Here is a 25,646-nt window from a genome sequence, read left to right as displayed (position 1 = left end):
TTCTTTGTAATATATCTACTGAATTTGAAAACATGACCTGAAAAAACACTCTGCTTGTTTAACTCTTCCTTCCAAAAATGCTGAAAAGCTCTTGGGAGATTCTCAGCCACTGAAGTCAGGAAAATCTTAGTGTATCACCTATAATCAAAGTAAAACAGCTACCCTTACTCCAGAAAGGCTCATATCTCCTGCAAAATTCACAAGAAGGCAGGGGAGGGATACACAGGACCTCATCCCATCCAGACCTTTACTGTTACAGATGACATTATTATAAAATTAGAAAGCTCCAATTCAAAAGACAGTTATTATATCTTGAGTAACATTAATACATTTATTTAATTGTAGTTTACTTTTCATTCATAAAAAGGACAAAGCACAGTCCTGCTCTACTCTTTAAAAAAAAAGGAAAAAAAAAAAAGATAAAGAGTAACTAAAAAAACAGTTCAATATTCATCAGTATCAAATAATAGTAATATCAAGTTTCCTGAAATATGAAGAAACAACAAATATGTCTATCTATATAAACTTTAATTAAGAACCTTGCATTTTAAAGCAGGTGATACATCAGTTAGTTTTTCTTGACAACAATTTGAAACTGAAGGTCCCAGTCAAATTTACACAATTATGTGACACAATGAAGAACCTGGAACTACCTGATCAGTATGTGAGACCTACCTCATCTGTGTTGCTGATTAAAAAAAAAAAAAAAAAAAAAAAAGTGTATTTCCCATCCCAGGTCATTTTCATGCAAAAACTAACCACTGCTGCTTTTTACACGATGTATTAGAAAAGTAAAAGGCAATCATGCATTTGGCAAAAGATTTAGTTGTGGTTGTAGATAATATAAAAATGAGCCATACTGCAAAAGAACCAAACCAAATGAAATACAATAAAATGCATTATTTTTTTTTTTGTGCAGAAGGCTTACAGCGTATTAGTTATTCATGTATGAAGACAGCTCATTTCTCTTTCAAATAATTATACAATTTACGAAACTCAGTAGTGCTTGACACTTTGACATTCCTCTATAGGGAAGTTATCACTTTCACCTATTTAAAAAATTTTCATCTTGTAACAAATATTTAAAATTAAACTAAAACAATATTATTGATATTCCTTAATGAAGACTCTACACTTTTACATGTAAATATATAGTACAAAATTATACAAATTAAAGAAAGGGGTGTAAATTATTAATAGACCTACTCTTGCTTCATGTAAATATTATTATTATGGACCTCTACAGTATCAGTTCTAAAAAGATAAAATCTATTTCTAAGTAGCCAGCAAGGTTGTGCTAATAAAATATGACTCAAAGCTTATAATTCTTGAAGCATCAGACATTGCACTATTACTTGAGCCAGCTGATTCAATAGCACTGTGTTTCTTCAACATTCACACTCTAATTCCCAGCACACCATGGAAAATGTAAGGAATGTGCATTTCTTTAAAAACAAACAAAACAAAAGAAAACAAAATAAAAAACTACTGAAACACCCTGGATACAGTCAGAACAAAAACATTCTCCATCTCTAATAGAGCTCCCATTTTGCAAAGGCCATAGTAAACATTTAAATTCAACTAACAGTTGGGATCTGACTCTTATGTATTAACACGCAGTTGGATCATTCAGTACTCTATGAAATAGGGGAACAGTCTCAGAACTTTAAAACTCTTATTTACAACACTATGAACATTAGAATAATATCAAATTCTTGAAAAAGCATATAATTCTCCCAAATGTACACTTCACTACAGGAAGGTAACATCTGGTATCTGCAGCATAGAAATGTAAATATAATATTTTTTTTACTGTGCTACTCTGTTTTTGCCATTTATTGTATATCTTTTTCTTTTTTCTATTTTAAATCTTTTCACTTTAAAAAATAACATAAGTTTCCTACCATTTCATGGTCCATTTAGCTGATTTTAGCATGGACTCCATCTTCAGTCTCCTAACTGTTATATTGCTACCTTAATAATAACAGTAATAATACTAAATCAAAACCAATATATTATGCTGCTTCCCTGAAAGCTGACATTTCATTCCTAAAATCAGGAACAATGACCATAACAGAATTTTCAACAGAACTGTTTTTAAAAAAGAATATGGTAAATCCAGTGTCAGTAAAGTACAGGTAAATTCCTTTAAGTTGAGCATGCTACGAGTGTCTCGGGTATTCTAAACATATTTAAAATAAAAAATTCCTTGTAACTGACTTTTATTTCAGGTCCTTCAAATTGTATCCAATAGCCTCAAGAAATATAGCTGTAAAAATAAACAAAATGTTTTTGCTTTGACTGTCTCTCTAAAAACCAGTAATCCCAATAAATGATGATGGGGCCATTCAAAAATATGCAGTACACAAAACATATAGGATAGTACAGACAGACGTAGTACTCTTACATTTATCACATACAATCAACATTTCAATCTCTATTATATTTCACAATTTGTTATTCAAGTTAAAGCACCTACGTATGGTGATTTTACTTTCACTGTACAGCCTATGTTATTGGGTTTTAACACTGTAACTTGCCCCATTGGACCAAATCATGCAACTGTCACAGATCAGCATAAGTGTTTTATAAGGCATATTGGAACAAGTTAAAAATATTTCTTATCCTTTCAAAAGTTGATTTACTTAATGAAGGAGTTCCTGGATGCCTCAGTCCTCTTAAAGTCCATAGGAAATTGGTAGGGTGATTTATTTTAAAGTGTAATTTATTTGGCTTAGGACGGTGCCACAGGAATCAAGAGTTGCAGTCCTCGTCTTCAAGGGAGTCCCTTGTGTTCGGTTGAGGACAAGATAAATCCAGCTACATTCAGAATCCCGAGTAGGCAAGGACACTGAGGGTAGGCAGCACCAGGCCCAGAAGCAGAGTCGGTACTCCAGCAGTGGCACCTGCACATCAAACAGATAACAGCACAGTGTTATTTTACTTCAGCATTACTCACTGTGTGGAGAAACAATCTTGGATGCAAGCAAGAATGCAGGGTTTAGAAGGCCAGAAAACCAGCTGGCGTATCTCAACACAGCTCCTACCTGTATGCATAATCTGAAATGGACAAAGAGACTTTCTCAGTACAGCCGAGGACTTGGTCTTTTGTTCTGCAAGAGTTGTTTATGCAGTGTGTTTATACAAGCAGCAAGGCCATTCAGAACACATCAGTGTATTTTGATTTGGATGGTCCAACAAGCCAGGAGGTTATACCAGGAGGTAAAAGGTCAAAATAAATATTTAAACACTTGAAAACAAAATTAATGGAGTCTTTGAAATGTGACAAAGCAAAGAGACACCTTTGGAAATGTTAATGTTATTATGATCAGCAATAATCTGAGAGATGTCAAAGAGCCTGGTCCATTTGTTTACCAGCTAGATTACAAAGTCCAGATGGCTGACTTCTAGCAGTGTGGCATTTACACATCGATGTCTGTTAAAGTCACAAGTGTCTTTCTTAAACAAATATTTTAAGACAAAAAATATTAATTGACAGCTTGCAAGCTTTACTTGACTTGCTCTGGCAATCAGGCATAAGAATTGCTATTATGTTAAATGTCTTGTGTTGCTGTGGACCAGCTCCTCATTAAGAAGCATGTATGTGACAAAATAACCTAGCCAAATCGATAATGAATGTCAGCCTGGCTGTTAGTCCTGGAGATGGGCCAGAGATGTTGGAGAATGGGCTATTCTATCATCCCAGAAAGGTGGGACCTAGCTTACTACTGCTCATGTTGCTGTTGAACACACACTAAGGGGTTTGCAACTGGTGGCAACAATCCTGAGGCACTGCTGGAACCTACCTGCTGGATGGCTCCTCAGCAAATGTTCCTCTGAATGAGGACAAAAATAGACTGAAAAGGTAACACGTGAAACAAGCAGCATAGATTTCAGCAGGTAGTCCTAATTTAGCTAATGACAGGCACAGTACACCAAATTTCAAGCATTCTTTCATAGGAAGTCCCAAAGTAGCATTCACATCTCCTTGTCAGGCACATCTTGCACAGCCACATAAATCACGTAATTTTCTCCAACTTCATGCAGGCTTCCAGAAAGACAGAAGTGTAGGTTTTATGTGGCTGCCCAAGAAGTTTTTGCATCTTTCAGTATAAGTAAAGGGCTTATATTCATTCTCAAACCTCCTATTAGCAAAGCACTTAACTAATTATAAATTAGCAAAACAAGATAGAGTGTGAAAAAAATGCTGTTTTGGCCAACTGAATACCAGTAAGTTCCCTCAAGCATTTACTTCTCACAGTATTTCCTATCCACAATAATGAGAAAGTAAGGAAATTAGATGGAAATGAAACTGACTGATAACAAAAACAATTTTCATAATGTATGTGGGCCAAGTCCAAAACAGAAAACTCCTGGATTCACCAGCTCATCAGTCAGTTGTAGATATATAAAAGTGATATTATTCATTTGTGGTTCCTATATACATAATTGCAGGGATTTTGTTTCTGACGGGGTTTTCATGAAATGTCTCGACACAGTATAGGTTTGACTTCCTTCTAATCAGTGTCTTCTGTGATGTACTATACTTGTACTATTTGCAAGTCCAGGCTGAAAGCTTTGCCCCCCAAACAAGTCCCAACTAAGGATGATCACATACAGTCTTAATCTTTGTACTAGAGAGAGCTTTTCCTCTTCGCACAGTCATTTAATTCATAGAATCATACAATCATTAAGGCTGGAAAAGATCTTCAAGATCATCTGGTCCAACTATCACCCTACTACCAATGTCACCCACTAAACCATGTCCCTAAGCACCATGTCCAACCTTCCCTTAAACATCCCCAGGGATGGTGACACCACCACCACCCTGGGCAACCCTTTCCAATGTCTGACTACTCTTTCTGAGAAGAAAATTGAGTCTTAATTGAGTCTTTATCTGCAGTTGCCCATGTTCATAGCACTATCTCCTCTCCTCATTTGGCCCCAAACATTTTTTTTCAGGCAATTCTTTGGAAAGCCTGTTGGGATCATATCTCAACCTAGAATGCTTCTTCTTTCCTTACAATTGACTTACTACCGCTCTTCCCAACCAATTCCTGAGCATTGGTACGGTGGGAAAAATTATGTTCCACCAGATATACATAGTATATGTGTATCACTGGAAAGAGCTGGGTCTAATGACACCTTTCAGCCAAAATCTGTGTGCACCCTCCACATCCCAGGAATGGAAGGATGCTTATGAGGTGGCCAAATACCACACAAGATATGCAAGATTCATGGTGCAAGTCATTTAACAGAAAGAGGACCATAAGCCACTAGCAAACAGGAGGCCTTCAGCAGTGAATTTAAGTGCTACTAGAAAGGCAGACTAAAAGGCAATGTCTCCTGACCCATGGCTGAAGCTCTATGCAAACCGCGACAGAGATCTATTCGGAAAACAGCCTCAGAGATGGAGCCAACTATTCCCCCTCTTTTTTCTGCCACAGGAGGTGGGAACAAGTATTTTCACATCATCCTGGTTTCTCTAATGTCCAGCCAGGAAGAAAGTCCACAGCATCTCTGCCATGAACCCAGGATTTTGGGGCTTTCCCCAGATAATTTATTTTCAACTTCAGCTGTATTCTTCTCCACCCTCCAAGTCCACCATCTAACTCCTCCTGACTCTGCTCCTCACTCAAATGATGACGTTCTGCTGCTCCGCTCTCTTTCCTGTCCCCCGTACTAAACTCCACCCTCAGTTTTCTCTTGCTTCTGACCTCTAAAAACTCTGCTCCCACTCCCACCCTTTCCCCTAATACTGTAGGGTTCCTTTCTGAAGTCAGCATTTCTTCTGAAGTACTTTCTGATATCCAAGCATTTGGAAAACAAGACAAGAGACCAACAAATACTTCTCCATTGCCTCAAATCAGCTGTACACAGTGCAGCTCAGTAAAAGGTAAATGAAGGAAAATATTGAAAGATTGCTTTTGTAAGTATCCATAAATGGAGGAGGTTTATACTTAAGACATACATAAAGTTATGTTCAAATGTATTCTCATACATAACAACTGCACATTTTGGTAATCGTGAAAGTATGGGGGTATATTTATCCGTACTTTTAGTGATTTATAAGACATGTGAATATTTTTTGTAGTCTCTATACACAAATATCAATGTCGTCATTTATAATGAATAAATAATAGCCACAGAAAATATGTTCTAGATTCTGGATCTAAGAATATCCACAAAAATGTGTTCTGTCTTTGTCAGAACAGGAAAATGCAGTTGGGAAGACACAACTGAAGTCCCATTTTGAATGCTTCTGATGAAAGAAAACATGAAGAAAAGTTTTCTGAGTGAAGCTCGATGATGAGCAAGTACGAGGAAATTTCTATTTGCATGTAACTATTCTACAAAGAGAAAGGAATAATAAGTCTTCCCCTGAGACGCATTCACTAGCTCCAGAATTGAAAAACTAGCAGTTTACCCCATTGCAGCAGTTTCTTCAAGGTTTAGGCACTGGTGCACAGATGCTTACAACAGCTTTCCACAGTGAAGCAAATCCTACCCTCAGACAGCTCATCAGCAGAACATTAGGACAATAAATGCACATTAAATTTTTCTTCTCTCTTTTTTTTTTTTTTATTTTCTTCTTGTTAGATTACGGACCCACATGTCAGGAACCATACTTGAAATATTATTCACCACTGCATGACAGCCCATATATTCCTGTAGCTCATGAATGGAAATTAATGTAACTTTTGCCTGAGTACAAACCACAGGATTTAATTCTGTGCAATAGAGTAAAGCAGTTGTGATCTGTCAGTTTTAACAATCTTTTAGAAAAATAGAGAAATGCCAGATTAAGACTTAGTGAATATGCAGAGATAAACATGTGGATGTAAATTAAAACAGAATGATTATTGAACAACTCCTGTAGTCTAGGCAGGTATGATCTGGATATATTTAGCACGTAAAGCTTCATTCTCTCCTCAGCGTCATGTTTGTTCTGTACTCTCAACCAGTATCTTATGTCTCCAGCCTGCATGCTATTGCAAGCTACAGCCACCAAAGTAGGGGCCAAAACCAAATGAGCATCACATGACCTAATTACCACTCCTAATACCCACTATGTGTGGACATCAGATCAAGATTCCTCATTTCTTTCAAATAAACATGAAACACATACCTTAAATGCATTTTTTTCCCAGCAGCCCTAAACATTTGCTGTGAAATCTTGTTTTCTTCCTATATTCCCATGAAGGCCTTACTACTGTCTGCTATAGAGTTCCTGTAGTTGATATTTTTAAGCCTAGGACTAAACTATCTACAGAAACATATACCAATAACATAGCTTAAAATTGAATACAATTTGTGTGTGATGCATGCAGTTATCATAACTATTTTCCTGCCTTCTGTTCTCAGCAGCCTTTAGGGATAACTTTCTCATGAATGGCTGTTTACCTGAGTAAATGAACCTGGCCTACTGCTGGCCAGGTTTACCTTCAGCAAGACCTTTACATATCACAGGAACTCCCGGTAAAATCCCACTAATCCACAGCTTTTCATTTGTATTTCATATTCTGCATTGCTATCTCAATCATTAAAAGTCTAGGATGAAATTTTTTACACGACTGGAGATCTCAAATTTTACTGGCATCTTGAACAATGGGCAACATGTTTCCAATTACATTCAAAAGGAATGAAATTAGTTTAATGCCTAAATGAAACAAGCATTAAAACAATTCAGACATCTATATATTTCCCAAGACTTCGCAATGACCTGATATTAAAAATATGTCATTATTTTCTTTAAATGTTACTTATCTTAAAGATAAGGCATTTCTGGTCCTTTTCCCAACATTAGTATCTTTTTTTATACTGGACTGTAAAAAAATGTACAGGACTATTTAGAAATCTTAGTTTCATCAGGTCTGCAAACCAGGAAATTAGTTACTGGTCATCTGTGAAACTGTCATACATAAATAACTTCTCTTTCTCAGTGAGAAAATGTCTGTCCTGCCAACGTACACAAACTTCAAGCTGTTCCTTGGCTATTAATGAGCTGATCCTGTTGTGGCAAAACTCCTTCTCCCCTTTTGTTGTCAGGAATGATTGTTCAAGACTTAATTTGTATTAAATTACATCAGTTTTCTTAGTTTCCAGGAACTGAGCATCGCTGGGAATGTCTACATGACTGTTCTAGTTTGAGGAGTTTGATTTTGAAGTGAGTATCTCAGCTGTTCACGTAGATTCAGACTGACTATCTGAATGATACAGTAGGTGCAACATGACAGAAGCTATCATACATTTATTAAGAGTGAGTAAGGAAAATGAAATCTTTCTTATCAGAACTGATATTTTATATGATTCATAATTAATTTAAGTTTGCAGCAAAACAAAGTTTTATTCTTGATATTTAAGAAATGAGTGTGCCTTTGTGCCTGTTTTGCAAAAGTCTTTCGTTTTGAAAGAACTCCTGTCCATTTTCCTGTAAGTAATATTCTCCTCTTGGTACAGTGCCCAAGATGCATTGTCCAACAGAATTATCCGTTTCAATATTTCTCCTTTTTACTTTAAGAAAGGTAAATTCAAATCCTTCTCATATTCTGTTTCTCCTTGCTTGCAACTAAACATGTCCACTTCTCTGAGAGATAACTCAGCCAACTGGAAGAAAAGGGCATTTTTGCCTGTTCAGATCTTCTGAAAGCTGTTCATTAGTTTCGTTAGCATCTACTGGGTTTCATCAATATCTGTTTTCTGAGTGTTTTCATGTTTATCCAGGTAGGACAGTAAACTGGGAAGGGAGAAAATACTTTTTTTTTTTTTTTTTTTAGGTTAAATTGCATAAAATAAGTGTGTGGGTTTGTTGTTCTGTGAACTGGCTTCTGAAATGAAATTCCACTTGTCCCAGACAGAAATTGTCTTCATGAAAGGCTACTGCAAAAGAAATGGGAAATATCAGCAGGCATGTTTAAAATTCTTCTATCCCTATTCATGGAAATGGAAAATAACTGAACTAATTAGAATATGTTTATCTAGCATCAGTGGCAGCATTGCTAAGTCATAAGTCCAACTTTCCCTTGTCTAGGAATACCTTTGTTTAGGTATGAGGAAATTTTCCTCTTGTCTATGCCATAAACATTTCAAGAAAGTCTCTACAGAGTAATTCACAGCCCTATGAATTACAGTTTTGCAGCAGAGTAGATGTATATGCTGTGCATTTGCCTGTGCTTTGTGCTGTGCTAATGTTTTCTGTGTAGCTCTAGAACAGTTTTAAAACTATTACAAGAACAAGAGACAGAGCATTAAAAACATGTTTAAAGGACTACTGATGGTCTGGGTGGTTTTTCCACCCACTGTGTTAGTCTTTTTTCTTCTTCCTGAGAAGCCGTATCCCAGAGCCAAGTGAACTTCTTTGTTTTGCTCTGGCAATGGCACCTGGCTTGCTGGCAGTGCCCACTGGCAGCTGCATGGGCTTCTTTTCTATTGACTCTAGCCCTGCTGGAGACCTGGGCTGCCAACATGAAAAGATGCATTAGACCCTGAGGAAAATGAGATAATATTCAGTTGGCAGACTATTAGTAAATTTCAATAAATGTGAATTATTTATCAGAGTCCTCTTCCCCTTCACATCTGTAATGCTCATTACAGATTATCTTGCATGGATAGTTAAGTAGAAGATCACAGGTAGCATTATTAAAATGTATTTTTAAAGTGGTACACTCAATAATAGCAAGAAAAATTTGTGGAGGCCCATTTGTGACCCAGGCAAAAGTTGTATTTGTAGCTCACACACATGTTGTGAATTTCAGGGTAGTTTCTGTGACATAAAGGCTTGTCATACCTCTCAGCATCTGCTCTGTCTCTCCATTGCGAGCAATCACTCCTGACAAACTGGCTCACAAGAAGCACCAGGATTACTGCCAGACCAAGTAAGGCTGAATCATGTCTTCAGCTAAGAAGAGGTGTTCACTGCTGGAAATTGCTGAAGCAGCAGGAGGAGCTTGGAGCAAGTTTCCATAGCTTGTCCATATAGAAAAGCTCATTTGTAATTACACCGATTGTCTGGTGTGGCAAAACACTTGGCTGTGAGTGTTCCACATGGATACGTTCTGCATTGCCTCAGAAATTATAGTTGATAACCACTCAGAGGAAATTGATCTTCCTCTGAGTGACTCGTAACAGGTTTTTAATCAGAAAGGGCTAATATTTCAGGAAAAAAAATGGGAGGCTAAAAGAGAAAATTTCATTGTAGCCCTGAAAAGAAGAAAAAGGGCAGATCTTTGGTGAAGTGGTATGTCTGGGGATTTCTGAGTGAGGAGCCTGCTCTTCCTTATTCAAGAAAACAAGGATTTGTGAATGTTTTTGCAAATAAGTATGTCCCAAGTATACACCAGATAAGTCACTCCTTTTCACTTGCAAATAGCTCACATTTATACAACCAAATGGTACAATGGGTGAACAGCGGGAACTTTAGGTGCAAAATGGTGGTGAATTGATGGGAAAATACTACAGTTTTGAAATTTTCTGTGTTCTTGGAAACAGATGTAGCAGAAACAGAATTGACTAGACATTGAGACTTACACAAGCTGTAAGCCTAACATTTCTTCAGTTCAAACTTCTGTGATTAATTTAGTCTCTAAAACCAATGAAACAAAAGTTCTTGGGTTGTGCAAATTGTCAGGCTTCTGGGGAAGAAATTTTTTAATTGACCTTCCGTTAGATTTTCTCTCCTGATACAGTTCCTATTTCAACATCTCTATAGCTAAAAGACACAAACACTGAATCTGATACTCAGAAATATTCAGATGAGCTGAGATGAAAGATTCTTCTGACACTTCCTACGTTGACAGAGTTAATATTCCTCCTTCCCTTCCATGCTAGCTTAATATAATTGTGTTGAACAGGCACATAGACAGGCCAGGTACCTTGGTAGCACTCTTATAACGTCTAGTTCTAAGACAATTCTGCCTTCAATTCTCCATCTATTGCTTCTACAAACAGGCTTTAGAGCACAGTGAAAGTGAAATATATGGCATTTAAAGGCAAAAACAATCTGACATCTAAGTCCTTCAAATATTCTGAAAAGGGCATGGAGCATTTCAATATGTAATAAGATGTACTACTTAATACAGCTATGAAAGGGAGGCAAAAATACACACAAATATTTCCTATATGGTCACTAGCACTTAAAAGATAAGTTTGACTTAGCAAATATATGATTTTTATCTATGTTTTATACCTGTAGTAACAAATCCATCTATTTATACATGAATTCAAAGCTGCCAAATAATCATGGAACAAACTGTACTTCTAATGAAACATCATTTAATGTACCATCAATAGATCTGAAGTTCAGAAGTTATACAGCTCATAGGAGCACAAAATGCCTGGTTGGAAGGTGCATATGGGGTGATCTAGTCTGACTTTCCACTCATATCAGGCCTGTCACCAACATTGGATGTCCCCAGTCACAGCTTTTCCTAGCTGAGACACAAAAACCTCCAAAGATGAAAAAAGCACATGCTCTCTGGGTTACCTGTCTCAGTACTGAAATTTCACTTCTTGGTGAAATTTTTCTTTAAGTCTAGTCTAAACTTTCCAAATTGCAATTTCAGACCACTGCCCTATGTGATATCATCTGACATTATCTAGACTTTGGATCTATCATTTTTGTTCTTTATACCATTATGCACTTCTGTTAGATAGCCTCTTGCCACCGAACTATACAACCTTAGTGTTTATTAAAGGAACTGGACTCGGTGGTACTTCCTTAATACTAAACTAAAGAGATGTGTGCCTTCCTTATTACCAAAAAGGTTTTCTGAAGTCGGTTGGACTTTGCCGGTGAAGTAACTAGAAAAAAAGATCACTAATCTCATCTGTCAGAAAATCACTGGTTTCTGTTACACAAGAGAGGTTTTAACAAAAGATGTGTAAGAGACGATGTCTTACCTAGGACTTCTGAATCATTCTCCTCACTGAGAAAAAAAGTAGTCTGTCTAGGTTAGGTACACAAAACTGAGAAGTTTGTGTTTTGTGAAGTTTGTGAAGACTGTTAACCACTGAACTTAAAAAATACCACAAGGATTTGAATAACGCAGTTCCACTGCTTGCTACTAAAAATTAAAACATGTAAGAATTGGTTATGGCCAGAAAGCATTCCCTTCTTCATCCCTTCATCCCTGTGATCACCTCTGCTATCCTGTCTAGATTATTAAGGGGAAAAAATAATGAGATGAGTTCTCCAAAGATTACTTTAAACCACTCCAAACACAAGCTGGCTACCTTTGATTTCTCAAAGCAATTAAAACTACTGTATAAATCTAGTTCAATAGTTGCCCTACGACGAAGTAAAAGTAGAATATGCATTTGTATAAAATTAAATCATTATGCATCAAAGGAATTACTATATTAAAGCAAAATACTAATCTTGGCATTCACTCTATGGGCTATGTGATTTTTTCTGTGATTTCTGCCTTTTGCTATGTTGCTACATTTAAGGAAAAAAAGAGTTAAAATACATATGGAACTTTCATATTTCCTCCATCTTCTTCTAGTGGCAAATCAAACGTAAAATAACAAGCAATTTGCTTCATAAAAGAGATGGAGTATAGTGTTCCTGTGTAGGTCTAACGAGAAAGCTTAAAATACCCATAATACCCATATGATATGTCTCAATAAGGAAAAAAAATAATGAAGAAGAAAAACTCGGCCAAATTGAATTTGAATGCTACACCATTAATTCATTGATGAATTGATGGCCCTAATGAAACAGTGGCAGCCAAAATCTTGCCATTTTTTTTTCAAAAAGGTATGCCTAACTGCACAGTGAAGCTCAATTTATTTTTCTTCTTCTCATTTTAGAAGTCAGACATTGATTGGTGAGTAACATCCAAACTGCTGAGAACAGTAAAAAGAGTATGAAATGATTTCTAAAGAAGAACTAATCCTTTGTCTGTCAACTAAATATTATTCAGGCATTTCATAGTACACTTTACTGAAGCTGGGAGTATAGGGTCAGCCTCAGTGAGTCAGAAGAAAGGCCTGTCCCATTCAGGACTCCAACAGTAGCCTGTAACAAATGCAGCAGAAAGAAAAATGAATTCACTGCATGCAGAATACAACTTTCATCTCATATTCTTTGCTACTTCTGTCAGTCAGTAGCTCCTCAGTCACAGGTTGGATATAGGACATTGTTTTAAATAAAGCAGTGATAGAGCAAGTATCTATCAAGTCTGTCCTGGGCAACATCCTGGCACAGGAAGTTGCAAAATTTAATTTTGTGCCATGTAAAAGAGTATTACTTGGATAGTTTTCAACCTACTGCCTGCTTTCACTGAGTACCTTTGTTCTCACACTGTGAAGAAAAGTGAATAATATTTTCCTACTTACTTTCCTTACTATTCATGACTACCTTCCCATCCTTAGCCTGGCTGAAGATTCCTTGCCTCTCTTGCACTCCTCATCCTGTGAGGTACCCTCACTTGACTTTCTCTGTATTTTTTTAGTATCTTTCTCAAACATCTTTTGGAATCTTTAGAAGCTTTAGTTTTTGAGATCCAACAACAGTTTAAAAACGTATGTTTTCTGTGACAGTTACATCTTTCTATAGCATTCTTGCTAGAAAAATCTCTGACCTCTGAATGACCTCTCTGAATGAGTTAAAACATGTAACAAAGTGTCTCAAGTTGAGGTAAATTTCTTTTTTTTGCTAATGTTGAAAGGCATTACAGAGTTCCCAAGCACACGTGACCAAGCAATAGCCATCAGTTGGGAATTTGCAGGCAGTTCCCAAGCTCACACAGTCGGGCATGTAGCAACTCAGACTGAAGATGAAAGAAGTGCATGGGAGGAAGTTGCAAGGTCCTTTAAAAGACAGTAGCCACTTTTTCTGTTTTCTGATATGTAGCAACTACTGTCTTGTTAGCATGATTCTGATAATGAATAATCTATACTGCTTTTGTTTGTGTGTTACTGTTCTCTAGAAACTCTGTTGAGTTTTAAATCTCTGTACACACATCTAATTTCTAGTTATAAAGCTTTTCAACTGCCACTGCACAGCTTAGTTATGAGCATTACAAGTAAAAATGAAATTTTCTTGCATTTATACTTCCCATGTATCCAGACTTCCCAATGTAAATAAACATAAATGACAAAATTAACAGCATTGGGATTATCATAGGATCATGCATACTAAAAATACAACCAGATAAGAAAACATTTTCACAGTCTGCCTACTGTTGAGTTTAAATACAAGAAAAAGCAAAGAAATTAAGGAAAATATGTCTTGTTCTAATGCTTGTTCTAGCACTCAATATATTGCAACACATGAAGTTATCAATTCTTAATTCTTAAAGTAAGGTTTGAAACCGGGCCCCACTAATAAATTAGAACTGTGATGAAATGAAATGTCATGATGAAGGAAAACCAAGAGAAAGAAGAGAAAACCAAATAAGTTGCTTTAGGCAGATTTATGTACCACGTTAGAGGTCGTTCTGAGTATTTTCTACTTAATTTTCAGTCATGAGAAAACTGTCAAGTGCACTGTGAAAATTTTAATTCTCATAGAGGAGAGTTCTTCTGGATGTATATTCTTAGTTTAGTAGAACCTTATGCATAATAGTTCCAAGATCAGTAACACAGCACTGTCATGCAATATGCAGATAGTTAGAGGCCTCTTTTCATAAGCATTTCTCATGATTTTTACCTGCTTTCTCCTCTTAGTTTTCTTATTACTGCAACCATCTTTGCAACAGAGGGACATTTTCAAATTATGATCTAAAGATTTTGACCGTTCTACATGAAAAGTGAATGATTACCTTATTTACTTGACAATAATATGTGCAATAAATATTAATATCCCCTTTAAATCATAATAAAAAAAGAAATGAAAAGATAAAATAATTAAAATGTTTGTTTGAGTTACTCTGGGTAAGAATTTTGCATTTTGCTTTGAAAAAGCTGCATACTTCAAAGTAAATATTTTTCCAGGATCATAAAATATGCCTCTGGCAAATGCGATTCATATATACATATACATATACATAAGTAGTGTAAACAGAGAGGCTATAATTTTGTTTTCTTGCTGCAAGCATATATAATATATAAATACATTTTTGTCCATGTTGCTGTTTAAAGTGAAACATTAACCTGATTTCATATTTGAAGGTGCAATTGTACGGTATCTTCATTTTTTTTTTCCACAGTATTTTCCTAAATAAGAAGTTACCGTCCTCCCTTAAGGATGAAATTTTAAGATTTGAGAGCTTGCTTCTATTTTTCGTTTCCCTGGCATAAATTAACTGCCAGTTAATTATTGAGGCCAGAGCAGCTACACAAGTGAAGTGAGAAAAGAACAAAGTACCGTATGGTTTTAGTTTTGACTGACTGCAAGATTGCTTTGATTGCATTAATACTAGCATTATGAGAAAGCACTGCAATCCAAAAAGCATAAAAAAGACAAAAAAAGGTCTCAGCCATTCATATGTTTCAGAGAAAACAGATAAGCCTATTATTAGCCATTGGAACTGACTCCTTTGGTTAAACAAGTAGTTCCAATCTTCAACTGGTTGTGGTATCTCAAGAATGAATCTAAAATTGTGTAGCTGATGAATTTATGATAATGGTCTTGAAAAGCATCTCCATACTTAGCTGAGAACGTGTGGGATAGAGGAGTGGACATTAAGGTGGGTTGAGAACTGGCTGACTGGATGAGCTCAGAGGGTGGTGATTGGTGTCGCAGAGTCCAGCTGGAGGCCTGTGACTAGCGGTGTTCCCCAGGGGTCGGTGCTGGGTCCGGTCTTGTTCAACATCTTCATCAACAGCCTTGATGAGGGAATAGTGTCTGCCCTCAGCAAGTATGCCAATGACACAAAACTGGGAGGAGTGACTGACACGCCAGAAGGCTGTGCTGCCATTCAGTGAGACCTGGACCAGCTGGAGAGATGGGCAGGAAGAAACCAAATGAGGTTTAATAAGAGGAAGTGTAGAGTCCTGCACCTGGGAAGGAACAACCGGACGTATCAGTACAGGCTGGGGGATGACCTGCTGGAGAGGAGCTCTGAGGAGAAGGACCTGGGGGTCCTATCGGATGACAGGCTGACCATCAGCCAGCAGTGTGCCCTCATGGCCAAGAGGGCCAATGGGATCCTGACGTGCATTAAAAGGAGCCAGCAGGCTCAAGGCCAGCAGGTCAAGGGAGGTGATCCTCCCACTCTACTCTGCCCCGGTCAGGCCTCACCTGGAGTACTGTGTCCAGTTCTGGGCTCCCCGGTACAAAAAAGACAGGGATCTCCTGGAAAGAGTCCAGCGGAGGGCCACAAAGATGATACGGGGCCTGGAGCATCTTCCCTATGAAGAAAGGCTGAGAGACCTGGGTGTGTTCAGCCTGGAGAAAAGAAGACTGAGAGGGGATCTCATCAATGTTTATAAATACCTGAGGTGTGAGAGACAGAGGGATTTGGCCAACCTCTTTTCAGTGGTTTGTGGGGACAGGACAAGGGGTAATGGCCACAAGATGGAGCACAGGAAGTTCCACACCAACATGCAAAAGAACTTCATGGTGAGAGCGACGGAGCACTGGAACAGGCTGCCCAGGGAGGTTGTGGAGTCTCCTTCTCTGGAGGTATTCAAGGCCTGTCTGGACGCCTACCTGGGCAGCCTGCTCTAAGGAACCTGCTTTGGCAGGGGGGTTGGACCTGATGATCTTTCGAGGTCCCTTCCAACCCCTACAATTCTGTGATTCTGTGATACCCCTAACTGTACAACAAGCACTGGTCAATAAAATATGACAGTTCACTACTAGTTCATAGTGATTATAGTGATATGACAAAATGCAGCCCAACATAAATGCAGTGAGTGATTTTATGATAAGCGCTTCCATTTCAAGATGCTCACTAAAAAGAAATGCATGTAAGATGGCTGTGTTTGATAAACTTCCTTTATATCATACTCAACAAAAACTGTATATCCCTTGAGAAGTTGACTGGTTATATGAGAGTAAAGTTGTCAGGATGTTTTGCCTCCCTCTTCAGCCTATGCCTGGGTTTTCTATGAGAAAGAGGAGGAAAACAAAACAAAACAAAAAAAAGTTTCTGCCTTGGACAAGGTGCTAGAAATAACATACACTTCTGGATTCTTTTACATTTGATTTTCAAATTTAACTTACGTTTGTTAAAATGTGCTGTAGTTTTAATACCTAAATTTAAGCCTTAGGGCCAGTTAGGGTTCTTGAACTAGATGTTCTTGAACTTAAACCAGTAAAAGACGTATCTCAGCAAGTGCTTAGAACTGCACATCTACAACACACTGACAACGCTCTAGCCTAGCACAGCAATAGCAGCCACACAAACCAAGAACATGTTTTTTTGAAAAAAAAAAAAGTGCAAATCAGATGCCTGAAATATAGGCCAAAAATGCCTTCTAACTTCCTGCCTGGCCTCCAGTTGCTGATCCATAAGATCTAGATTCTGTATTTTCTGTAGATCTACTCTAGATGTAGATCTCTTGTAGATCCTGTAATGCCTGCCAGCATTATGTGGATGTCCCTGGTAATTTAGGGCATGACAAATGCTACAGGCTTTGTTTAAGTTTCTGAATGTTTAAACATCTGAATTACACCCTAGATGACAACTGATTTAACGGAAACATAGATACTTAAGTCACATGTATAAGGTGGATTACTTTGGATTTGATACAAAATGAATAGCAGCAAACCACCAATTTGGAAGACACACAGATATTCTAGACATTCCTCTCTCTTTGGTGCATGCTTCCAGTTTGCTTAGGATTTGGTCAGTCCTGGTCAGCATCCAGGCTATTTTGAATCCCTGTTCTAGTTTCATAATTCTCCCCAGTCACTTATATGTGGAATTAATTTGGCTTGTAAATTTTGGAATCAGATGCCTGAAGGCAGTGGTCCTCTCTGAATTAGATAAAATGCCTTATGCTTTGCTTTCCCTAAATATTTAAGTTCCATTCTGTCCTGCTGACCACCAGAACACACATTTCTAGGAAACCAGGTCTTCTCCTCTGCAAGTTTCCAAGAAAAATCATAATTACTTAAAATCTTCTCACCATTTTGTAACATAGTTCTCAATAATTATCCTTTTTGGATAATTATTCTAAACCATCTCACACTACTGGAAAATTGCCTGCTAATAAAAATTAGCAGACAGAATTTCCCACGTGTAGGTACTAAAGCTGCACTTCTCTCTGCTCTTTAGAAAAAGCATGGTTTGATTACAGAAATTCTCACCCAATTCTCTATAAAATGCATATACCAAAGAGACTGCCCTGTCTTTTGTCTTCTTTTCAGTCTTCTTTCCTAAATTGACTCCAGGGAATGCTGCCCTCTGAGGTACTGTCCCTCCCTATCTATCTGGCATAAAGGAGAAGTTGCATCTCAAAACTTATCTGCAGTGTGGAACACAGAGCAATGCAAAACTAGCATTTGTAGAGCACTAACTCTTCTAGAGGTGCTAACAAAGGAGAGGTGCTATCTCTGTACAGGAGGGTTTGGGACAGGCCTTACTGTCAATACTTAATAGCTTGTGTTCAACATTGTGCTGGCATGACGGTTCTGCTTCCAGTTTGCAACCTACAAGGTCTTTGCACCACATTAATAGTAGATAGTAATATATGTGTGATAGAAAGATGACCTAATAATATATGTCCAAAAGATAACAGCTGCTTCGACTTTTTTACACCTCATAAAATGTGAAGTGATTCCCAAGGAGTATGATAATATAATGCGATTTATTATGTTTTTTCTAAAGTGGTTGACATTTTCATGAAAAAATGATACAATTAGTAGAGTGTATGCTAAATGGATTAACAATTCACTCACCAGAAAATTTCAAAACACAATTATTGACCTGTAACCTGTACTAAGGCACTACTTAAATTACAAAACTAACAGGAAAGAGATGTGTAGACCATGTCTGACCTTGTATTTAGAGTCAATACTGAGCACAAGTTGAATCAGCCTCATCCACCCTCTTTACTAATCATCTGAACCACTCCAAAGTTGAGCACTTTGCATTTCTCATCGCTTATTCATCTGTATGTGTTACAGCTTCCCTTCTCCCCTGAGAAGTGGAATTCCCCTAGCAAGGGAACTGGACCACTTACTTACTTACCACTTACTGGACCACTCTGGACCACTTACTTTTCTGTTACTTTCTCTCCTCTTCAAGGCAGTTGACAAAGGAATGAGATGCAGAGGTAAACAGATACTAGGAGCTACAGGATTACTGCCAGCAGACTTCTTGAGTCTGAGGCCTGCACTGGGTAGCTGTGCTTGAAGTACACTACTAAAACTGGCAGCCTAACTCATGGCACCAGTAGAAACAGTGATATTTGGAAGATTGGCAGTGCATCCAGGATTGAGCTGGGCTGCTGCTGAAGCATCCTGTGTGTATTATCAGTTGTCAGCAAGATTTTAAGATAAACCATAATTATCAGTGCAGTCAGTCATCAGTGTTGAAGAGCTGGTGCGCTTATCTCTAGATAGTGTACAAGAGGAAAGTTCTAAGATTTCCAAGGAGCATGGGAAGGAAAAAAGGAATTTCTTTCAGCTCTTTCAGCTCACCTGAAATTTTAATTTGAGCTACTTCTCCATCTCCTCCTTCACTGTGTGCTCGGACCTCAACAACATATTCACCATCACTGGGGACTGGGACCTCTATTGTGTGTTTTCCAGTTGAAAACAACTTGCCTTCGTGTTGTCCATCTGGCCTATATAACACCTAGGAAAGTCAGAGTAATTATAGTTACTGAAAGGCTACATTTCCACAAAAACACAGTTATATATGCACAGTGAGTGAATTAAAAAGTTTTAGGTTTTTATTTATGAATGAAACCTATATATCTCAAAACACAGTGGCAAATACTACTTTTTCCATTTTTACATAAGGTCAATCTAGACAGAATGTTTTCTCATTGTTTTCTCTATTATAAAATTACACCACCTTTTGAAAAATAGTTTCAGCCTCTCCATTCAGAACATGTACTTGAATGATGGAGGATAATAATGGAGGGTGGCAAAGAACATCAAATAAAAATCTCACTTCTCAGTTGGGTTTTCTGACATAAAACTTATTACCATTTTTATAAAAGAAAAAAAATTATCTACTCAGTGCTATTAAACTATGACAAATGTGGCAGTATGTCTTGGGGGACCTTTAGAAAAGATCTCCACTCTTTCTTGAATCATCTCTGGGAAACACTTTCAGCAATTCCCAGGAAGTAATTAAACTCCTCAAGGAAAAATTGTACATGTATAATATGATACTAATTTTCTTACTTCCAAGCAAAGAGCAATCTTAAACAGGAATTAATTTTTGAACTTTCTATACTCTCAGTAGTTAGTATACACACTTGCTCCAGTTACACAGTAATTGAATCTTTTGAGGTTAAGTGTCCTTTCACTTATTCTCCCTTCCCTGACATTAAAGAACTTGGTGTTCCAAGAACTGTAGTTCCCATGGAGGTGGGAAAGGAAAGCTGGAACAATGCAGCTGTTATAAGGAGAAACAATTGAAGTGTAGCTTTTTTAATCATTCTGTTTAGCCAATAGACCAAATATAATCTGGGAAAATATAATATGACCAAATATAATATGGGAAATCAGGTTGTTGCTGTCACAAAAGATCTAAACTTTTCCATAACATGGCTCACTACCCAAATGCATGTCAGTGCCACAGTGTTTTTCTTATCACATTGACTAAAAGCCCACCGGCTTTAAGACTGCTGGGTATTTGTGATCTCTGAGCACAGTGCTGTCATCTTTAGTATGCAACTATGTTGAAGTCCAATTAGGTATCAAAATGCATCACTGTTTATAAAATACAGCTCACGTAGGATACACAAAGATAGAAATTATTTTCATAGATCATACTTTGTATCCTTCAACTGCAGACTCATTTGACATTGCCTTCACGTGATCCCAGGTGATGATGTACCTTGAACCAGATCTTACAGAACTGATAATTCTTGGACGTTGGCTTGGAGCTGAAAAGCAACATATGTATAATGTGCACATAAACGAGATTTCACAAACCTTCAATGACATTTGTATTGATATATAAAAATGTTAACAGGAAAATTATGACTATCTTCATATAGCTAAAGGGTAGTCTCCTTCCTGGAACAAAATGCTGCAGCTCCAGCCAGGCAATTTTTGTATGGCTTGTGCAGTGTCTGCTTTCTGCGTTTGCCTTTCTGTGTGGAATAGAAGTGGCCAGCTCTACCCTTTACTATGTTGCCAACCATGTGTGTCTGCTGGCATGCAACTATGTTCAGAACCTCCCTGAAATGTGGCTTAAGTCAAATTTATTCATTAACATCTAATGCTTAATTAACCATTTAAAGGCAGTTCTAAAACATTTAACTCAGTAGTAACCAAAGTACCTCACTGCAGAAACCATTAATCATATTTTACACAATAAGTTTATAAAATGGAGTCTTATTCAACACAAGTGAACCCTGAAGGTCCAAGTTGCTAAGTATACTATTTACTGACAGAAATCCTCAAATTAGTTATACATATTTTTAGCCCATATAGGTGTTTTAAATACACAATATGCATTTATTGAGCATTGCTCAGAATATGTTAGAGCTAGGTATTATTAATAAATCAGGAGCTATAATCAGAAACCTGGCATGTAAATTCAAGACTGTGATTCAGATCACCCAGTTTTCAAAAGTGCCTGATCCTGGCTATCAATACTGTTAATGAAAAAGGCAATTAGTCATAATTTAATAGTCAGAATACAATCCTTCCCCTTACTGATTAAACAGAAAGCCAGAGTATAGCTGTCCAAGTTTGGTTTGAATGTTCACCCTTTAGAACCACAGAATGGTTTGGGTCGGAAGGGACCTTAAAGATCATCTAGTCCAACCCCCCTGCCATGGGCAGGGACATCTTTCACTAGACCAGGCTGCTCAAAACCCTGTCCAACCTGACTTTAAACATGGGCCATCCACAATTTCTCTGGGCAACCTGTTCCATTGTTTCACTGCTCCCATTGTGAAAAATTTCTTCCTTACATCCAATCTAAATCCACCCTCTTTCAGTTTAGAACCAGTACCCCTTGTCCTGCCACCCCAGCCCACACAAAGGGGAGACTTGGAATATCATGCCCAGTTTTGAGCCCCCCAGTACAAGAAAGACACTGATAATCTGCAGAGTTCTGCAGTTTCCATCTCTAGATGTTTTCAAGACCCAACTCTGTGCACCCTGGTCTAAGCTTGCAGTTGACCATGCTCTGAGCAGAAGGTTGGACCTTCTGAGTCACTTCCACCCTGAATTATCCTATGAGCTTAAAACCTGTGTCTCCTTACTGCCTTTTGTAAGATAGCCACATTGTACATGGAAACAAAAGTGAGGAAGGAGAGCCTTGGTAGAAATTTTCATACCAAGAACCAATACCACATAAAGGAAGAACACACGGCATATGAGTGAGAAGCCAAGTTTGAGGACATGAGAGACATGATACAACATGCAATAATGAAGTACACAACTTTATAAATAACCTAATGCTCCATTTACTTACGTGCTTTCCTGGTAATAATATCAATGGTTCTACTGGGAGGTCCGTAGCCTGCACTATTGAAGGCAGAAACATCTACATGGTAGCGTGTATTCGGCTTCAAGTTTTCCAGTTTGGTTGAGTATTCTTGATTGCTTACTTGTACCCGCTGTGCAGCCGCTTCTTTATCATGAGCAGCCCAGTAACGAATCTGTAAGCAATCAAATTGAATGACTAAACTTAGCATATTTTGTTACAAGGAAAGTTTATCAAAAATGCTGGGTATTTCTACACAACATACTCTGGGTAATAAGTGAGCTAAAAGACATTTAACAGCAACAGCATGGAATTCCTTCTCCAGGCTATGACCAAGCTGTATATAGACATAAAGAAACAGCAACTAAGTCAGACTGTATTATGAAGCTTGTCCACACAGTGGCTTAACTTGTTTTCAGCTAAGTCATTACAAGTCTGGGAAATGGCTAATACCTTCTGAGAATTAGGCTATTTTCTTGCTGATTTGTTTTTTGAGCATTTTACTCTGAACTTTAATATTGTTTTTCTATACTGAAGAGTAGACTATACTCTGCTACTGATTTCATATTTTGTGTAAAATTTTTAATAAATCTATTCCTTTTGTACTTATATCTAGAAAAATGAAAAGAAGTCAATAATGTTATGTGTGTGTATCTAGATATAAGTACCTAATCATTTTCTAAAGTTCTCTGGATAAATTCAGTCAGATTTCAAAATACAATATGACATTTGTCAAAGTAGACAAAGTGTCAAAGAACCTGTAAATGCTTAAAATATGGGAAAAGCATCAATGTGAACTTATAACACCTGAAAATCCATAGTCAATTCACTGTACATAGAAATCCTGTGAGATTATTTTTTTTTCCAAGTAATTGCTCCACATTACGTTAATTCGTTATACATTTCTTCAGTAAATATGCACCAGGCCATACTACCTTCCTGACATACTTGGACCCAGTCTGAGAAGCATAACTAAGACAGATTCTAATGAATAAACACATTTTCTTCTGTTTCTTCCAATGATTAAGAAGTTTTACAAAGAAGCCTTGCTTCAAAAATAATTGCACCTAAACTGATATCTATTTGTTACCTTTTTCTCTGTGAGCTATGTGCAGAGCAGCTCTTCTGCCAAATTGGCCCTTAGACTTCAAAGTTTTATCACGTATTACATCAAAAGTTCTTTTCCTCTGAGTAAAAAATATTTTTAAAGAACTGTAAGGGCACCTTAAAATATCTGTTTTTACCAATATATGAGGGCACTTCAGCTTGGCCACAAATATTAAAATGAGAGATTAAAAAAACAACAACAAAATAAAACACAACAACAAAAAAAACTAACCTAGAAAATAGATGTAGTGTTATGTTATCCCTGAAATTAAGTATTTTCTATTAAAAAAAGCTGTATATTGCCTCAGGTATATTGTATGAAGATAACCTTGACAGATATAAAAACAAAGATTAAACCAAAGAACAGGCCATACTGAGTTTTTATGGCCTCATTTTTAATCACAGTTTCACAGCTTGCTATTTGAGGTTAGCTTTTTAAATCCATATTTAAATAGACAAAAAAAGGAACCTTAGTTTTCAAAAGCAGTATTGATCCAGCAGCACCTAAAATGCACCTCTTTACAAGCTACTGATACAAATATTTATGTTTAGATTTCAGACACAATTACAAAACAGAAATTAAAAACAAAATAATTACTAATTACTAATAATTACTAATGAAGTGATGCCATTCCACATGGACTGCCACATATGCAGGGTGCTATTCTGCATAGCCTCATGAGATGCAAATGAGAGTAAAACACTATCTTCTGGGTTTTGTCTTTTTTATAACTGTAGGCATAAGAATAAATTATTAAACTAACCTTAGAAACTGAAAAGCTGTTCCCATTATATTTTGGTTTTGAGTATTTTTGTTCTCAGAATTCCTGCTCAGCTCTGCCTGTCTTCATAATGATTTTAGAGTATGCTACGTGAGAACTTTTAAAATCTTACGAAGAGGCTAATGCTGTTATTAATTTCAGGCTCTAGGAAAAATTTTGCTTTGTAAGATTTGATTAGTGACATCAGGTATCCTGATATTTTGTCTTTTAAATAGCAACTGCTTTAATCTTCTATTTTGCTGATGTTAGTTTTCTCCTTGGAAACTTCAGTTGAGGTATATGTTAGAAGAGCAGATAGTTTGTCAAGGCGTTAGTATTGCAGTTCTCCTCTTTAAAAAATAGGGGTACAACTTTTATTTGACAAGGCTTTATTTTTGCTTATTGAAATTTAAATGTTTAATAAAACTATTTATTTTTTTTACCTCAGAGTGTGTATTGTAGCTGAATGAGAAGAAGTGCAGTAGAGGATTTCTCTTCCCCTACAGTAAAACTACTGTGCTGGATACTGTAACAGCCACTATCACTAAACAGAGGTTATTCTCATTCACATACTAGAGTCTCTTGTCAGTGTTTGTTGCCTTAGTCTTGCCCACCAACGTTCATCCTACGATAACTATAATTGGCTCCCATTTTTAAATATGGCATGCATATCTTCCTTTGAGCAGGCATGAGCAGGTAATTTTTAGCTCTGCAAATATATGTCCTGCACAGTGTTTTGGAGATGTAATCCACTAGCATCCGAAATTTCAGTTTGCTGTAATTTAAGCACTCCCACTCATGAAATTCCCACTTAACAAGGTGGCTTTCTTACTGAGGGAACAGCCTTTGCCCTGAAGTGAGTGAGGAATATGTGTCCACTCCATTCTGCAAGTTTCTCTGGAAGGCTGGCAACCTCAGTTTTTGATGAATGATTTCAAACTAGCATGGGACCCTAAACCATCACAGTCATTTCAGCTGAAAGCCTATGATCTTCAACTCAGAATTGTTTTTATATGATTATAATTAACAAACTGTTGCAGATAAATTGCTGTTGTTGAAAGCAACAGCTGTGTGCCATTAGCTATTAACTTTAATTAACTCAAGCACGAGAGGGTCTGTACAGCAAGAACTAGAGGACATTAGGTCTATCTCTGTCTCAAAATTCAAACAAGCGAAGGGCTATCTGTAAAGTTCTAGGAAGCCAAAAATTTATTAGTTACAATAGGACCAATGGCAGCTTTGCTGTAGATATTAACTGGTCGTT

The 25,646-nt window shown here is 37.2% G+C and overlaps 1 protein-coding gene across 5 annotated transcripts in view; it reads right to left on the bottom strand.

Annotated features, from left to right (window-relative positions):
- Positions 1-511: 511 nt before the first annotated feature.
- CNTN1 (contactin 1) overlaps positions 512-25,646 on the bottom strand; it is a 250,764-nt gene continuing 225,629 nt past the window's right edge. For all 5 annotated transcript variants that reach the window (XM_040551249.1, XM_040551253.1, XM_040551250.1 and 2 more), the window contains 4 exons: positions 22,503-22,689; positions 20,846-20,958; positions 19,538-19,694; positions 512-2,906 (listed from right to left, as the gene is read on the bottom strand). In XM_040551249.1, coding sequence (XP_040407183.1) covers positions 2,827-2,906; positions 19,538-19,694; positions 20,846-20,958; positions 22,503-22,689 — 537 coding nt within the window. In that variant the 3' untranslated portion in view covers positions 512-2,826. The remainder of the gene's footprint in view (positions 2,907-19,537; positions 19,695-20,845; positions 20,959-22,502; positions 22,690-25,646) is intronic.

The sequence above is a fragment of the Cygnus olor genome, chromosome 1, assembly GCF_009769625.2.
Source record: "Cygnus olor isolate bCygOlo1 chromosome 1, bCygOlo1.pri.v2, whole genome shotgun sequence".
Taxonomy (NCBI): domain Eukaryota; kingdom Metazoa; phylum Chordata; class Aves; order Anseriformes; family Anatidae; genus Cygnus; species Cygnus olor.
Note: the sequence above shows the minus strand (reverse complement) of the source record. Positions and strands in the feature narration are given on the sequence as shown.